Source organism: Natator depressus, chromosome 2, assembly GCF_965152275.1.
Source record: "Natator depressus isolate rNatDep1 chromosome 2, rNatDep2.hap1, whole genome shotgun sequence".
NCBI classification, from domain to species: Eukaryota; Metazoa; Chordata; order Testudines; family Cheloniidae; genus Natator; species Natator depressus.
Genome location: NC_134235.1, coordinates 140,933,956 through 140,952,560, shown reverse-complemented (window position 1 = coordinate 140,952,560; position 18,605 = coordinate 140,933,956). Strand labels below are relative to the sequence as shown.

The 18,605-nt window shown below is 46.2% G+C and overlaps 1 protein-coding gene across 1 annotated transcript in view; it reads right to left on the bottom strand.

The window, feature by feature from the left end:
- Positions 1-2,187: 2,187 nt before the first annotated feature.
- LOC141981561 (uncharacterized) overlaps positions 2,188-18,605 on the bottom strand; it is a 44,960-nt gene continuing 28,542 nt past the window's right edge. Inside the window, exon 2 of the mRNA XM_074943202.1 lies at positions 2,188-2,327. Coding sequence (XP_074799303.1) covers positions 2,188-2,327 — 140 coding nt within the window. The remainder of the gene's footprint in view (positions 2,328-18,605) is intronic.

The following is an 18,605-nucleotide window of genomic DNA, read 5'->3' as shown; positions in this document are numbered from 1 at the left end:
GTATTCATTTTCTCCTCCCTGCCTCCTTCCCTCTGTGAAATCAATGGCCTGCTAAACCCAGTTTTGAGTTCTATCCTTGAGGTTTTGAGTTCTATCCTTGAGGGGGCCATTCAGTTTCTCGCAAAGCCACCCCCTTTGTTGATTTTAATTCCCTGTAAGCAAACCCTGTAAGCCATGTCATCAGTCACCCCTCCCTCCGTCAGGGCAACGGCAGACAATCGTTCCGCACCTTTTTTCTGTGCAGACGCCATACCGCGGCAACCATGGAGCCCGCTCAGATCACTTTGGCAATTAGGAGCACATTAAACACCACGCGCATTATCCAGCAGTATATGCAGCACCGGAACCTGGCAAAGCGATACCGGGAGAGTAGGCGATGTCAGTGCGGTAACGTGAGTGATGAGGACATGGACACAGACTTCTCTCAAAGCAGGAGCCCTGGCAATATGGGCATCATGGTACTAATGGGGCAGGTTCATGCGGTGGAACGCCGATTCTGGGCTCGGGAAACAAGCACAGACTGGTGGGACCGCATAGTGTTGCAGGTCTGGGACGATTCCCAGTGGTTGCGAAACTTTTGCATGCGTAAGGGCACTTTCATGGAACTTTGTGGTTTGTGTTCTCCTGCCCTGAGGCACAAGAATACCAAGATGAGAGCAGCCCTCACAGTTGAGAAGAGAGTGGCAATAGCCCTGTGGAAGCTTGCTAAGCCAGACAGCTATCAGTCAGTCGGGAATCAATTTGGAGTGGGCAAATCTACTGTGGGGGCTGCTGTGATGCAAGTAGCCAATGCAATCAAAGATCTCTTGCTATCAAGGGTAGTGACCCTGGGAAATGTGCAGGTCATAGTAGATGGCTTTGCTGCAATGGGATTCCCTAACTGTGGTGGGGCCATAGATGGAACCCATATCCCTATCTTGGCACCGGAGCACCAAGCCGGCGAGTACATAAACCGCAAGGGGTAATTTTCAATAGTGCTGCAAGCTCTGGTGGATCACAAGGGACGTTTCATCAACATCAACGTGGGATGGCCGGGAAAGGTACATGACGCTCGCATCTTCAGGAACTCTGGTCTGTTTCAAAAGCTGCAAGAAGGGACTTTATTCCCAGACCAGAAAATAACCGTTGGGGACATTGAAATGCCTATAGTTATCCTTGGGGACCCAGCCTACCCCTTAATGCCATGGCTCATGAAGCCATACACAGGCAGCCTGGACAGTAGTCAGGAGCTGTTCAACTACAGGCTGAGCAAGTGCAGAATGGTGGTAGAATGTGCATTTGGATGTTTAAAAGCGCACTGGTGCAGTTTACTGACTCGGTTAGACCTCAGCGAAACCAATATTCCCACTGTTATTACTGCTTGCTGTGCACTCCATAATATCTGTGAGAGTAAGGGGGAGACGTTTATGGTGGGGTGGGAGGTTGAGGCAAATCGCCTGGCTGCTGATTACATGCAGCCAGACACCAGGGCGGTTAGAAGAGCACAGCAGGGCGCACTGCGCATCAGAGAAGCTTTGAAAACCAGTTTCATGACTGGACAGGCTATGGTGTGAAAGTTCTGTTTGTTTCTCCATGATGAAACCCACTGCCCCTTGGTTCACTCTACTTCCTTGTAAGCTAACCCCCCTCCTCTCCTCGCTTCGATCACCGCTTGCAGAGGCAATAAAGTCATTGTTGCTTCACATTCATGCATTCTTTATTCATTCATCACACAAATAGGGGGATAACTACCAAGGTAGCCCAGGAGGGGTAGTGGAGGAGAGAAGCACCAGGAGGGGTGGTGGAGGAGGGAAGGACAAGGCCACACAGCACTTTAAAAGTTTAAAAGTTTAAAACTTATTGAATGCAAGCCTTCTGTTGCTTGGGCAATCCTCTGGGGTGGAGTGGCCGGGTGGCCGGAGGCCCCCCCACTGCGTTCTTGGGCATCTGGGTGAGGAGTCTATGGAACTTGGGGAGGAGCGCGGTTGGTTACACAGGGGCTGTAGCGGCGGTCTGTGCTCCTGCTGCCTTTCCTGCAGCTCAACCATATGCTGGAGCATATTGGCTTGATCCTCCAGCAGCCTCAGCATTGAATCCTGCCTCCTCTCATCACGCTGCCAACCACATTTGAGCTTCAGCCCTCTCTTCAGCCTGCCACTTACTCTCTTCAGCCTGCCACCTCTCCTCCCGGTCATATTGTGCTTTCCTTCACTCTGACATTGTCTGCCTCCACACATTCGTCTGTGCTATGTCAGTGTGGGAGGACACCATGAGCTCAGAGAACATTTCATCACGAGTGCATTTTTTTTGCCTTCTAATCTTCACTAGCCTCTGGAAAGGAGAAGATCCTGTGATCCTTGAAACACATGCAGCTGGTGGAGAAAAAAAAAGAGGCAGTGGTATTTAAAAAGACACATTTTCTAGAACAATGGCTACACTCTTTCACAGTAAACCTTGCTGTTAACATTACATACACAGCACATGTGCTTTCATTCCAAGGTCACATTTTGCCTCCTCCCACCACTTGGCTAGCCCCTCACCCCCCCACCCCCCCACCCCTGGCTAACAGCGGGGAACATTTCTGTTCAGCCGCAGGCAAACAGCCCAGCAAGAATGGGCACCTCTGCATGTCCCCTTAAGAAAAGCACTCTATTCCAAAAATCCACAAACGGGAGCAGTTGTGTCCTGCATACAGCGAGACAGGGGACATTGCTGAATATTTCATCACCTTTGAGAGGCTGTGTGTGCACCATGAGATTCCTGAGGATCAAAAGATGACCACTTTGGTTGCAAAGTTGTCTGGGACAGCTCTGGATATATTCAATAAGATGCCAATGGCTGATGCTTCCGAGTATTATAAATTGAAGGAAATAGTTTTAAAACAGTTTCAGAATACACCTGAAACATATTGAGTGAAAATTCACAAAAAAAGAAAAGGAGTACTTGTGGCACCTTAGAGACTAACCAATTTATTTGAGCATAAGCTTTTGTGAGCTACAGCTCACTTCATCGGATGTGAATTAGAAGCCTTAAGAGAGGGGCTGGAATGAGTAATGTGGCATATGTAAACCTAATGAGAGATTTACTGGATAAGTGGGTAAATGGAAAGGGTATTACAAACTTTGAAGAAATGTTGTTGCTCAGGAACATTTATTGAATATGTGTAGTGCTGATGTGAAACAGTGTCTATGGGACAAAAAAGTGAAAACTGTTGAACTTGCTATTTTGGCGGATGAATTTGAGCAGTCTCAAGCATCCATTAGAAATAAATCACAGTCAGAGGAGTTTAAGTTTGGTGGGAAGCAGAGTTTCTGTTTTACCCCTGGGAAGAAAGATGGTGGATGGGAGGCGGGACGCTCACTTTCCCAGGTTCATTCCTCTAGCCCTCATCCCAAATCTCCTGTAAAAACAGAAGAGCCCAGAAGTTGCTATCATTGTCATTCCATTGAGCACCTGAAGAGTAAACGCCCTGTGCTGAGTGGGAACAGGCAGCAAGCAACTCGTAGGAATGCTGCTACCCAGAGCACAGAGGCACCTCAGGCAATTGCCACTTATCATACAGGGTTTGTAAAGGTAGCCACTGCACAGCCAGGAAGAAAGCACATAAAGACAATCAGAGTTAATGGCAAAGAACTCCCTGGGTGGAGGGATACAGTGGCAGAAATTTCAGTGCTCTGGAGACACGTTGTTCAGGAGAAAGACATATTGCCACGACAGATGGCAGAGCTTTTGTTAGTAGGAGGTCACAAAATCCTTGTGCCTTTGGCTAAAGTGCATATGGACACTGAGGATTTGCAAGATGAATTAACAGTTGCTACTGTTCCCCATAACACAACCCAAATATTATTCGGAAACAAATTTTTCAATGCGGCTCAGGCTGTCCAGGGGTCTGTCAGCAGCAAGGAGGAATCTTGTGCTGCAGCCCCAGAGGGAAAGAGTGAAGTCTCAGGAACCACTGGGGGAATGGGAGAGTGTCTCTTTAATTCCTCTGCAGCAGTGGAAAACTGTCTGCTACCAGGGGTGGGTTTGGTTGAGACTAGCTCCTACTGCCTGGTGGCTAAATGCAGCTTTTCCTCGGGGAAAGGGAATGTTTTGCCTGTCTGTGGGAAGACTGTCCAGGTTGTGGGCTGCCAGCAGATTGCAGCCAAGAAAGGGACAGACCTCACTCTAGAATGCATAGGCAGATGTGTCCTAGGGGGGCAGCCCAGAGGAGGGTGATGGAATCCTAGAGACCTGTGGTGGGTGAGGGCAAACCCAATTCAAAGAGGGAGGAGGGTGCAGTGCTTACAGTGAAGGGATTGTTCTGGCTGTTAGCTGTGAGCCCACAGCTGAACAGGGGATAGATCCCACTCTAAAGAGCACAGAGGTGTGTGCCTTAGTGGGGGGCCCAGAGAAGGAAGTTAAGAAGAGATGTAGGGGAATAAAGGAATGTCTCCTCACTGATTACATGGGAGGGTCTGTTTAGGAGAAATTTTCTGGATTGGCATCTGTGCTTCCAGGCACCCCACCTGTGGCTCAGGTTTTAAGGGGGAAATCTGTAACTGACCTCCAGGAGGGGAACAGTCATACAACTGATCTCTTGGGAACAGAGAGGGGGTGACAGAGGGTACCCCAATCCAGGTCCCATTTTTGCTAAATGTTGTACTTTTCAAAACTCTGTCTCTTTAAGGCAGGATGAGAGTCTAACAACTTCGATGTCAGTGAAAATGCTAATGACCCACCTGAGAAAGGGGAGGAGGATGCACTCTCCCGGGCAGGTAAACTCCTCCCAGAAGTTAGGCAAGAGCTGAGAAAAGGGGGCGGAGAAGATTCCAACTCTAAGAGTGAGAATTACAAAGTGGGGCGGGGGGATGGATTTTTCAAATGGTCATAACCCTGGAGATGGAATGCAGCTCCACCGGAGGCTGGCCAGTAACATGCAAGGTCTCCTTACACCCTTTCCTTGCCAAAGCCCCAAAGACAGATATGAATTGAGAACCTTTACTAAAGGGGAAAAAAGACCAGTATCAGAATACTTACTGTGGTTCAAGAAGGGGTTGAGAAATACAATGACTACTGAACAAACCAGACTGTGTACAGAAGGCATGGTATATTTGGAAACGCCTCCCTGTCATGAAGTTGCTGGTACTGTTGAACCTCATACTATACAGCTTATTGGTCATGACAAAGAATTTGGTACTGATAGTAAATCCTTTAAAAATGTGTAACCTGCACCTAGGGAGGTGGTGGAATCTCCATCCTTAGAGTTTTTTAATGCCTGGCTTGGCAAAGCCCTGGCTGGGATGATTTAGTTGGTGTTGGTCCTGCTTTGAGCAGGGGATTGGACTAGATGACCTCCTGAAGTCTCTTCCAACCCTAATCTTCTATGATTCTATGATTTTTGGAAGAAACTTTTTGAACATGCTAGGAGTGGTAACAAGGAAGTCCTATAAGAATACTACTTCTCAGCTAGCACCAGTTAACAGGCTTGCAGCTTGGCACAGCAGAGAAAGCATAACAAACTGAGGCTGCTGTGTAGAAGGGGAAACTGAGGCACACTGCCTGATGGCATTGGTGGCTAAATGCCAAGACACCTACACGCTAAAATATATTGATATCTACATGATGTTAATAATGCTGCACGCTAGAATGCTTTCAGGCAACCTGGAAAAATAACCCCTTTTTTTAAAAAAAAAAAACCTAGGAATAATACTCCAATTTTTTATAACACTGACCAGTTGGATACCCAAGACCTAAGAAGAATTTTAGTCACACTGCCTTTGCGTTAGCCAGTGACTAACTCTATGACAGTAATCTCAGGGGGAAGGTGAGACACTACGCCCCATATTCTTCATAGAAATATTATTATAATATAATTATAGCATAACTATAATATATTTTGTGCAAGAGAAGGTGTCAAGGTTCCTTCCCCACTCTAAACTCTAGGGTACAGATGTGGGGACCTGCATGAAAACCTCCTAAGCTTACTTTTACCAGCTTAGGTTAAAACTACCCCAAGATACAAACTATTTTTTACTCTCTGCCCTTGGATTTCCACTGCCACCACCAAACTTTATCTGGGTTCCTGAGAAAACGTAGTTTGGACACGTCTTTCCCCCAAAAATCCTCCCAACCCTTGGACCCCACTTCCTGAGGAAGGTTTGGTAAAAATCCTCACCAATTTGCATAGGTCACCACAGACCCAAACCCTTGGATCTTAGAACAATGAAAAAGCATTCAGTTTCCTTACAAGAAAACTTTTAATAGGAGTAAAAAAGAATCACCTCTGTAAAATCAGGATGGTGAATGCCTTACAGGGTAATTAGATTCAAAACATAGAGAATCCCTCTAGGCAAAACCTTAAGTTACAAAAAAGACACACAGACAGAAATATTCATTCTATTCAGCACAGCTATTTTCTCAGCCATTTAAAGAAATCATAATCTAACACATACCTAGCTAGATTACTTATTAAAAGTTCTAAGACTCCATTCCTGTTCTGTCCCCGGCCAAAGCATCACACAGACAGACACAGACCCTTTGTTTTTCTCCCTCCTCCCAGCTTTTGAAAGTATCTTGTCTCCTCATTGGTCATTTTGGTCAGGTGCCAGCGACGTTACCTTTAGCTTCTTAACCCTTTACAGGTGGAAGGATTTTTTCCTCTGGCCAGGAGGGATTTTAAAGGGGTTTACCCTTCCCTTTATATTTATGACACGCCCCCCAAATCTCAGCTAGGGTGAAACACTGGCTGGGATTTCTTCCTGGAGCTCTAGGAAAAAACAGTTAATAAGACACATGCACCTCTAAATATACTGCCAAGTACATAAAGACAAACAATATTTTCCACATCTCAAGGACGATTTTAACCAGTTGATTCTGGGAAACTTTCACGGGAGAGTGCATCAGCCACTTTGTTAGAAGCTCCTGAGATGTGTTGGATGTCAAAATCAAAATCTTGGAGAGCTAAACTCCACCGAATAAGTTTCTTATTATTTCCCGTGGCAGTATGAAGCCACTGTAGTGCAGCATGGTTGGTTTGCAGGTGGAAACGCCGTCCCCAAACATATGGGCGTAGCTTTTCCAGGGCGTAGACAATGGCATAACATTCTTTCTCACTGACTGACCAGTTGCTTTCCCTCTCAGACAGTTTTTTGCTGAGAAACACTACAGGGTGGAATTCTTGATCCGGTCCTTTCTGCACTAAAACTGCTCCCACACCACACTCGGACGCATCTGTGGTTACTAGGAACGGTTTGTCAAAGTCTGGGGCCCTTAGTACAGGGTCAGACATGAGTGTCGCTTTAAGCTGGTTAAAGGCCTTCTGACACTCTTCGGTCCACTGAATAGCATTTGGCTGTTTCTTTTTGGTTAGGTCTGTCAGTGGGGCGGCGATTTGGCTGTATTGCGGTACAAATCGTCTGTATTAACTGGCCAAGCCTAAGAAGGATTGAACCTGTTTCTTTGACTTTGGGACAGGCCACTTTTGGATAGTATCCACTTTGGCCTGTAGGGGGCTGATAGTTCCTTGACCCACCTGGTGTCCAAGGTAAGTCACTCTGTTTAGGCCTATTTGACACTTCTTAGCCTTAACAGTTAGTCCTGCCTCCCTTATGCTCTCAAGGACTTTTTGTAGATGTTCCAGGTGTTCTGCCCAGGAATCCGAAAATATGGCCACATCGTCAAGGTAGGCGACTGGATATTCTCCTAATCCTGCTAGGAGACCATCTACAAGTCTTTGGAAGGTGGCGGGTGCATTTCGCAGCCCGAAAGGGAGTACATTAAATTCATACAGCCCGAGATGTGTGGTGAAGGCTGACCTTTCCTTGGCAGATTCATCTAGTGGTACCTGCCAGTACCCCTTGGTTAAGTCCAAGGTAGAGATGAACTGGGCCCGTCCCAGTTTCTCTAATAGTTCATCTGTGCATGGCATTGGATAGTTGTCTGAGCGAGTTACAGCATTTAGCTTACGGTAGTCCATGCAAAAACGTATCTCCCCATCCGGTTTGGGAACTAGAACCACTGGAGATGTCTATGCACTTCCAGAGGGGCAGATTACACCCATCTGTAACATATCCTGGATCTCCTGGTCTATAGCAAAGTTTTAGCTTGAGGAGACACCCAGTAAGGTTGGACTTTAATTGGGTGAGCATTACCTGTGTCAATGGAGTGGTATGCCCATTCAGTCAATCCTGGGGTGGCTGAGAACGTCGGCGCGTAGCTAGTGCACAGCTCCTTGATCTGCTGTCGCTGCATACGCCCAAGGGTCATGGAGAGGTTCACCTCTTCCACACCACCAGCACTTTCCCCTTCCTAGTAGACACCTTTAGGCCACTCAGCATCGTCTCCTCCTTGGGCTGTAAACTGACAAACCTTTAATTCTCTGGAATAAAAGGGCTTTAGAGAATTAATATGGTACACCTTAGGCTTTCGGTTGGAGCTGGGGGATGCTATGAGATAATTAACAGCTCCCAGGCGCTCCTGGACCGTTAATGGCCCTTCCCACGATGCTTCCATTTTATGGGCCCGGAGCGCCTTTAAGACCATGACCTGGTCCCCTACTTTGAAGGAACGCTCTCTGGCATGTTTATCATACCAGGCTTTTTGCTCTTTTTGAGCATCCTGTAAGTTTTCTTTAGCAAGGGCTAAAGAGGTTCGGAGGGTGTTTTGTAGGTTGGTTACAAAGTCCAGAATGTTAGTTCCTGGAGAAGGTGTAAATCCCTCCCATTGCTGCTTCACCAACTGTAATGGCCCCTTAACCTCATGGCCATATACAAGTTCAAATGGTGAAAACCCTAAACTGGGGTGTGGTACAGCTCTGTAGGCAAAGAGCAACTGCTGCAACACTAGGTCCCAATCATTGGAGTGCTCATTTACGAATTGACATATCATGGCCCCCAAAGTTCCATTAAACTTCTCCACCATGCCATTTCTTTGATGGTGGTAAGGAGTGGCAACCAAGTGATTTACCCCATGAGCTTCCCAAAGATTTTCCATAGTTCCTGCCAGGAAATTAGTCCCTGCATCTGTGAGGATGTCGGAGGGCCAACCTACCCTGGCAAAAATGTCTGCTAGTGCCTGGCACACACTTTTAGCCCTGGTGTTGCTTAGAGCTACTGCTTCCGGCCATCGGGTGGCAAAATCCATGAAAGTCAGTATGTACTGCTTTCCTCTGGGTGTCTTTTTTGGAAAAGGACCCAGAATATCCACAGCTACTCGCTGAAATGGAACTTCAGTGATTGGGAGTGGCTGGAGAGGGGCTTTGACCTGGTCTTGGGGTTTTCCCACTCTTTGGCATACTTCACAAGACCGGACATAGGTAGGAACATCCTTGCCCATTCCCTCCCAGTGGAATGACCCCCCCAAACAGTCTTTGGTCCTGTTCACCCCAGCATGGCCACTAGGATGATCGTGGGCTAAGCTCAAGAGCTTGGCCCGGTATTTAGTTGGAACTACGAACTGTCTCTGAGGATGCCAGTCTTCCTGGTGTCCACCAGAAAGAGTTTCCTTGTATAAAAGTCCTTTTTCTACAACAAATCTGGATCGATTAGAAGAGTTGAGAGGTGGTGGGTTGCTCCGTGCCACTGTCCAAGCTCTCTGGAGGCTTTCATCTGCTTCCTGTTTGATCTGGAACTGTTTCCTTGATGCTGGAGACATCAGTTCCTCATTGGATTGTGGACCTAGGCTTGGTCCCTCTGGAAGCGATGTAGGGGATCGGGCTGTTTCCGTTGACTGTGAACTGCTCTCCGCTGGGACACTATGTTGGGGTTCAGGTTCCGGCTGAGCCTCTTGTGTAGGGTTATGGGCTGCTGCCGGTTCAGGTTCGTGGGGCCCTCTGGTGTTGAGGTTACAAGTACTGGATTCAGTGCTGGCAATGGGTCTGGTGCTGGTTGTTCCGCTGGTTCAAGTTCTGGGACTGGTTCCATCTGGGTCTCTGGGACTGGATCCACTACTGCTGCTGCAGACATTGGCCTGGGGTCCGGGTCCATCACCTCTGACCGGGTCCTGATAGAAGTTTCCGGAACAGAGCTAGGCCTCACGGCTTGTTTAGCCTGGCTGCAGGTGACCACTCCCACCCTCTTAGCTGGCTTCACATGATTGGCCAAGTCTTCCCCCAACAGCATGGGGATGGGATAATCATCATAGACTGCAAAAGTCCACGTTCCTGTCCTGGTACTGGACAGGCAACTTGGCTGTAGGCAAATTGAAAGAGTTGGACTTGAAGGGTCGAATCGTCACTTGGATCTCTGGGTTGATTAAATTGGGGTCCACTAAGGAAGCATGGATAGCTGACACTTGTGCTCCGGTGTCCCTCCACGCGGTGACCTTCTTCCCGCCCACACTCACAGTTTCCCTCCGCTCCAAGGGTATCTGGGCCTGCGGACCTCTGGTGTGATTCCGGTGCAATGAACTGTAATCTGTTGGGGTTCTTGGGGCAGTTGGCCTTTACATGCCCCAGTTCGTTATATTTAAAACATTGTCCAGCTGACAGGTCACTGGGGCAAGGCAGGTTGCTGGAGAACAGGGTGGTGGGACGATAAGGTGTCTGGAGGGTTCTTTGGGAGGTAGGTGGGGCCCTGGGCGGCCCCCGGTAATAGGGTGTGGTCTGGGGTTGTCCCTTCTGGTCTCCGCTCCAACTGCGACCAGTTTTCTTCTTCTCTGCCACCTCCACCCATCTGGCTCCAATCTCTCCTGCCTCGATTACAGTTTTGGGCTTCCCATCTAGGATGTATCTTTCTATTTCCTCATTAACACCCTCTAAGAACTGTTCCATTTGCATGAGGAAGGGCAACTCTTCTGGAGATTCAACACTTGCTCCTGATATCCAGGCATCCCAATGTTTCACAATGTGGTAGGCATTTTGGGTAAATGACACGTCTGGTTTCCACCTTAGGGATCTGAACCTCTGACGAGAATGCTCAGGTGTTATCCCCGTTCTGACTCTCGCCTTGGATTTAAACAGTTCATACTTGTTCATGTGTTCTTTAGGCATTTCAGCCGCCACCTCAGCTAAGGGTCCACTGAGCTGCGGCCTCAGCTCTACCATGTATTGGTCGGTAGAGATCCTGTACCCAAGGCAGGCCCTTTCAAAGTTTTCTAAGAAGGCCTCAGTATCCTCACCTGCCTTGTAGGTGGGGAACTTTCTGGGATGGGAAGTGGTACCTGGAGAAGGATTGCTAGGGTTTGTTGGTATATTCTGCTGAGCCTTTATCTTCTCCATCTCCTCCACATGCTTCCTCTCTTTTTCCTTCTCCTCCAGTTCTTTGGACCTTGCCTCCAGTTCTTTGTCCCTTGCTTCCATAGCTCTCCTGTGAGCAGCCGCTTGGTGTTGTTCTGCCTCTTTCGCTGCCTCCATTTCTTTGTCCTTTGCCTCCATTTCTTTGCCTTCATTTCTCTGTCCTTGCCTCCATCTCTTTGTCCCTTGCCTCCATCTCCCTCCTGTGGGCAGCCTTCTGTACCTCCTTCTCCATCCGCATGAGTTCTATCTGTCTTTCGTGTTCCTTTTGTTTTTCAGCAGCCTCAAATCTGGCTAATTCCAGCTTTTGTTGAGCAGTGGAGTCTGTCATCCTAACCTCTCTGTTTTTAACTAACTTTACACCCAAGGGTTAGAAATAAAACAAACAAAACTTGGCTTGTAAAATTTTGTTGTGCTGGAATAGGATACCTATTCTCTGATAGTGATTGTCAGCCTACAGAAAAAGACAATTCCCTTTGTCTCTGCTCTGGCCCCAAATCAAAGCAAAAAACCTCCAGCTACTTGGAAACCTGCTTTCCAGCAGCCCAAAGGAAAAAAATTTCCTTTTCAAATCTGTGCTCTTTGTAAAAAAAAATCAAAATCCAAAAAAACCCCCAAACCCTACCACTTTTGTCTCCAGGCAAATGGGTAGAACACCCCGCTATTTACTTTTAGGGGAAAAAAACCTCAGGTTTGTGAAGACCGTGAATTTCCCTGCAGGAGATTAACTACTCTGCCTCCAGGCAAAGAAAACCTGCAATTCACAAAGATAATCCCCTTTTGTCTCTGCTCTGGCCCCAAAGCAGAGAAAAAACTAGCTGCTTTCAGTTGGACCTCCTTTCCAGCCGCCCCAAAGGAAAAAAAAATATTTCCTTTTTAAAATCTGTTTTTCTGGTTCAAAAAATCTCAAATTGATCTCAAAATGATTTCAAGTTAATCCCACCGCTCTGCCACCATGTCAAGGTTCCTTCCCCACTCTGAACTCTAGGGTACAGATGTGGGGACCTGCATGAAAACCTCCTAAGCTTACTTTTACCAGCTTAGGTTAAAACTTCCCCAAGGTACAAACTATTTTTACCCTTTGCCCTTGGACTTCCACTGCCACCACCAAACTTTATCTGGGTTCCTGAGAAAACGTAGTTTGGAAACGTCCTTCCCCCCAAAATCCTCCCAACCCTTGCACCCCACTTCCTGAGGAAGGTTTGGTAAAAGCCCTCACCAATTTGCATAGGTGACCACAGACCCAAACCCTTGGATCTTAGAACAATAAAAAAGCATTTGATTTCCTTACAAGAAGACTTTTAATAGAAGAAAAAAAATCACCTCTGTAAAATCAGGATGGTAAATACCTTCCAGGGTAATTAGATTCAAAACATAGAGAATCCCTCTAGGCAAACCCTTAAGTTACAAAAAAGACACACAGACAGGAATATTCATTCTATTCAGCACAGCTATTTTTTCAGCCATTTAAAGAAATCATAATCTAACACATACCTAGCTAGATTACTTACTAAATTCTAAGACTCCATTCCTGTTCTGTCCCCGGCCAAAGCATCATACAGACAGACACAGACCCTTTGTTTTTCTCCCTCCTCCCAGCTTTTGAAAGTATCTTGTCTCCTCATTGGTCATTTTGGTCAGGTGCCAGCGAGGTTACCTTTAGCTTCTTAACCCTTTACAGGTGAGAGGATCTTTTCCTCTGGCCAGGAAGGATTTTAAAGGGGCTTACCCTTCCCTTTATATTTATGACAGAAGGCATGTGAGATATCACTGGAAAGGTTATGTTTTAATTAATATGATTATCCTATTTTTATGCATGTATCATTTTTGTTTCTAAAGTTAGCGATATTGACTATGTATCAATTACAAGTGGGTTTACACCTGGGGAGTGCCCACCAGATAGAATGCAATCAGTCCAGATGGGCCATTAGGGAGAACAATAGATCCTTGAAGATGCTAATTTCCCACCTTCCTAAAAAGTTTCCTGAGATGCTACAAACAGCCTTTGACTCCTGGCTGCTTTGACACTGCAGCGTCATGTGATCATATCACCTGGTACTGGACTCCATGATAGAATGCCAATATTTTTCTTCTGGGGGTCGGGAACCACATTGGAAAACAAAGGGTTCCCACCATATTTAAAACCTATTTAAGGGCTGGGAGTGACTTAATCAGGGTTCATTCTGCACTGAATCCTGACCCAGGACAACTGCTGTAAACATCTAAGAAACAAAGACAAAAGGGCCGGGGGGAGATCTGAGCTCAGGCTGGAAAAGGTGTCTGGCCTGTGAAAGAAATGCCTAAAACAATATTTAGGGTGAGAAATTACTACTTGTAACTAGATTCTTTAGTGTATTAAGCTTAGTTTGCATGTTTGCTTAGTAATCTGCTTTGATCTGTTTGCAGTCCTTTAAAATCACTTAAAATCTATCTTGTGTAGTTAATAAATTCTTTTTTGATTTCTCTAAAACCAGTTTGTGGAAGCTGTGCATATCTTCCTCCACACTGAGGGAGGGGGCGAATTTCATGGGCTTTCGCTGTACAGTTCTCTGTGCAGCTCAAGACAATAAAATTTTGGGTTTGCACCCCAGAGGGTTTGTGCACTTGAGTGCTGGGCAATTCCCTTCCTGAGTCTTCCCATGCAGAGCTGATTTCAATGTCTGTGTCTTTCTGCAGCTGTGTGCCCCTACCTGTGTGTGTATACAGGACAGTGTAAGGGAGCCAGGGCTGGTGAATAGGTGGGCTCAGTGGTATCCCAGTACATCAGGTGGCAGCCCAGAATGGGGCGGGAGGGGGAGGAAACCTGTCACAGTGACATTCATTTTTTAATGCAAAATCTTTTGCATTTGTGAATTGGATTTTGTACAGTTGGCTCATCTCCTCCATTACTGTTAGGTTACTGTTCACAGATTGAGAAGGACAGAGTTCATTCATCAGCAGAGACATAATTCCATTCCAAGGGCCATTCCACTGCAGAGTTTATAGTCCCAGACAGTGCCAACCTCTTTGCGGTACTTTTCTGCTTCCTTCTCTGTGACATGGCTGCCTCAGGAGATGAGCTGTCAATGGCTTTTTCCACTGATACTTGTGCTGAAAGACCAGAGCTAATTTGTGTATGGATATCAGCTTAGATAACCATCCAGTTTCAAGAAGAGCATGCCAGGTAGTACAGTCGCATAGGCTACTAGACTCCTCCTTGCCTGGAGATTTTTCCTGATACTCAACCAACATTTTCACTTTCCTCATTTCAACACCTATTCCTAGTTGTACCCCTTGTATCATGCTAAAGAATTCCACTCCTTTCTTTGTGTTTTCATATAATTTATGATTCTCTGTGAATGAGGCCAGTGTTTCATGTACAATTTCATGGTATATAACATATTTTATTCAATCTCACTAGATAAAATGAAAGTAAAAAGAGTGATGTAAAGATATCTGTGCGCTAGATATTTCGTGTTTTCATGTTTAAATTACTTTACTTACAGTAGTATTCCAACTTTTTTACACTTTTTCATAGTGTGAACCCCATATTAATAGAATGATTGTCTTGTAAACACATCCCCCCTCATTTGGGATTGGAAGGAACACTTCCCTTCCCATTCACCATTAGATAACATCCCTCTAGCAACCACAGCAAAAGCCTCTGCATGCTTCCATGGAAAAGTAATATTAAGAAAGTATTGAATCTGTTTTTAGGCATCAATATAGCAGCTGGAAATAAAGAGAGGACGCTGCATCATGGCCCCAGTCCAGCAAAGTACTTCAGCGAGTGCTTAACTATATGCATTTGAGCAATGTCATTGACTTCCTTGTGTTCATAGTTAAAAACATCCTTAAACTCTGCTTGATAGGGCCACTGTAACCAGCAACTCCCTGGAAACCACCAAGAAGTGCCCCTATGGACCATTTCTGGGCCACAAACCACAACTTGAACATGCCATGCTATCTATTAATAGAATAGACATCAAGAAATATTCTTCCTTCAAGACACTTTCTTCAAAGTGATTTAAGATAATTTTGTAATTTTAAGCATATCAATAACTCAAATGTATAGAAATCAACTTAATATTACTCCTTTGTCCTTTAATGTGCAGCAGTAAATTCAGCCAGGAACTTTTCTCCACTCCAGAAGTCCTCAAAGGGGAGCAGGAAGTAGATGACACTCTGGGTAAATTTCTGTGGCTTGTGTAGGGAATCGAAAAGTGGGAGGCAAGTAGTGTTTTCTGTGAGCTGGACTTTGCCCTGTGTAGCTAATCTGCATGACCAAGCAGGGTGTTGATGGACATCGAGACCTGCAGGGAATCCTCCAGAGAGAGGCTCTGGAAAGTTTCAGACAGGTACTTGTTAATCCTCTGACACAGATTCCAAAGGATTGCAGCCTTGTTAGTTCCCCCATTGTAGGAAACTGTACCATGCCATTAAGCAATTGCTGGAGCTGAGACCAAAGTGGCACATAGCTGAGCTGCTTATAGACCGGGGTGAAAGACGCAAGCATTCAGCAGCTGAGCCCTGGTTTCTCTGGTCGCCCACAGCAGCGAGATGTCAGCCAGCAGGTTGGCCACCTGTGAAAAAGTATGGGATAATTTTAGAATAAGTTCCCTGCAAAGCTGACCTACAAGCCATGACCTTTTTGTCCATATGCACAACCACCTTCCCCCCACTCCCGAAACTCGCTATGATCGGGGTGCTCGCAGAGCTGTGTGGCTGCCTAGAGTCTCAGAAAAAAAGTGATTTCTACTAGCAAAATGCCCTTTTTACTAAAATGTTTCAATTGTTTGCTGGAATGCAACAATCCCTCTTCTGTTCAGCACAGACCTTGAACAACACATCACGCACCCCCGCGGACCGGTTGCAGCAGATAAGAAAAAAACCTAGGCTCAGCAAAGACAACGTGTTCCGTGAGGTTCTATTGTGCAATGAGAGACAGACCAGGGAACGGAAAGAGTGCTGGGAAGCCGAAAGGCAGGACAGAAAAGAGAATGCTGCTTTTGCTAGGCAAGCGACAGAGCGGATGATAAAAGTTATGGAGGATCAGACAGAGATGCTCAAGTCTTTGATACAGCTGCAGACTGAGCAGATCCGAGTTCAAGCACCACTGCAGCAGATACACTATTCTTTGCCAACCCTACTCCCCCTCTATGCCCACACATTGTTTTTCACTCCACAGCACTCGTGAGTTTCCCCATCATTCCACCCCCAATCGCAGCTGGAATAATGATAGCTGGGGCTACACACAGTTGTGAGGTTATACCCTTTTTAACAATAAAGGATAAGGTATTTAATGGTACAGTTTTTATTCTGTGTTCTACAAAAGCATATAGCAATCAATTCACGCCCAGGAACAGGCTTCTAAACCATTGTGTTGCTTGGATCTTGGGCCCCAAAATTGTACATGGATGCAACAGGGAAGCAATTCCAAAGCACACGTGTGTTACTGCCCCTCATTGTCAAAGTGGTTCCTCAAACCCTCTCTGATGTTAATAGCAGCCCTCTGGGCTCCTCTGACAGCCCTAGCATCTGGCTGTTCAAACTGTGCAGCCAAGCGCTCTGCCTCAGTGCTCCACACCTGAGCAAACATTTCACCCTTAGATTCACACAGATTATGCAAAGTGCAGCACGCGGCTATGACCACGGGAATATTATCCTCAGTAAGGTCTAGCCTGCCATTGAGACACCTCCAGCAACCTTTCAAATGGCCAAGGCATATTCAACTACCATGCGGCACCTGCTCAGCCTGTTGTTAAAACACTCCTTGCTGCTGTCCAGGTGCCCTGTGTAAGGTTTCATGAGCCAGGGCTGTAAGGGGTAAGCCGGGTCTCCCAGGATTACTATGGGAATTTCCGCATCCCCCACTGTGAACTTGTGGTCTGGAAAGAAAGTCCCCACCTGCAGCTTTCTGTACAGGCCACTGTTTCTGAAGATGCGTGAGTCATGCACCTTTCCAGACCAGCCTGCACTGATGTCTGTGAAATAACCCCGGTGATCCACAAGCGTCTGCAACACCATGAAGAAGTATCCCTTCCTATTGATGTATTCAAAGGCAAGGTGGTCTGGTGCTAAAATTGGAATGTGTGTGCCATCAATCGCCCCGCCACAGTTAGGGAAACCCATCTCTGCAAAGCTATCCATTATTTCATGCACGTTTCCCAGAGTCACGGTTCTTCGCAGCAGGATGCAATTTATTGCCCTGCACACTTGGAGTAATACAGCCCCAACAGTGGACTTTCCTACTCCAAATTGATTAGCAACTGACCGGTAGCAGTCTGGATTCACCAGCTTCTGCACACAGTGATTGCAACATGCTTCTCTACTGAAAGGGCAGCTCTTAATCTGTTGTCCTTGCGCCACAGGCCTGGGGACAGCTTAGTTCCAGCACATAGTTCCATGAAGGTTGTTTTACGCATCCTAAAGTGCTGTACCCCTGGGTCGTCATCCCACACCTGCATGACAATGCGATCTCACCAATCAGTCCTGTTTCCCTAGCCCAAAAGTGACAGTCTACTGTATGCAGCTGCTCTGTGAATGCCAAAAGCACTGATAAGTTGCTGCTGTTCATATCACACTCGAGTGCCTGCGATTCATCCTCTGCTAACTTTGTGAATAACTCTGCGAGTAACTGTGCTGCCATGCGTGATGTCCTCATGACAACTAACAGCGCATAGGAAAAAAGTGCAGGATCCATCCTCTCTCACTGCAGATGCTGGCGCGCACTACAAAAGAATGACCCTTGGAAAAACGGCACAAAAGGAAGCCTGAGACCTTTGGAGGGGTGGGACACAAAGTGGTGTATGACAGTACATTTTACACATCCCAAGATGTGCCACATTCCGTTTCTGCATTCCCACAACACCTAGCGATGGATGGTGTCACCAGCCACAGTCCATTGCTCTTGCCATCAACAAAGGTGCCCTGAATGTGGACACAATCCTTCGACAGGGAGAAAATGTAGACACGCCTTGGCAACTTTGTTTTTGTCAATTTTTCCTTGGCAACATTAGTTTCATTGAAAAAACTTGCCAGTGTAGACAAGACCTCTGTTAATTGAACAGACTTTCTGAGAGAGGGTGAGATTTTCAAAAGCCTTTAATGGGAGTTAGGCTAATGCTGGTGCACTTTTGAAAATCCCATCTAGAAACTCAAGGAATTAATTGAAAGGTTTACATTTATTCAGTGAAATCCTAGCCCCATTGAAGACAATTTAAGTTTTGTTATTGATTTCACCGGGGTCAGGATTTCATCCATAGTCTCCATGAATATGCCTTAGTCAGGCTAAAATTTTCAAAAGCATCTAAGTGACTTAGAAGCCTATTGACTTTCAAAAGTTCTTAAGTAATTTAAAAGCTCAAGTCCCATTGAATCGCAGTGGGATGTAGGTTCTTTTGAAAAAATCTGTCTTGGTTAAACAGTTATGCTC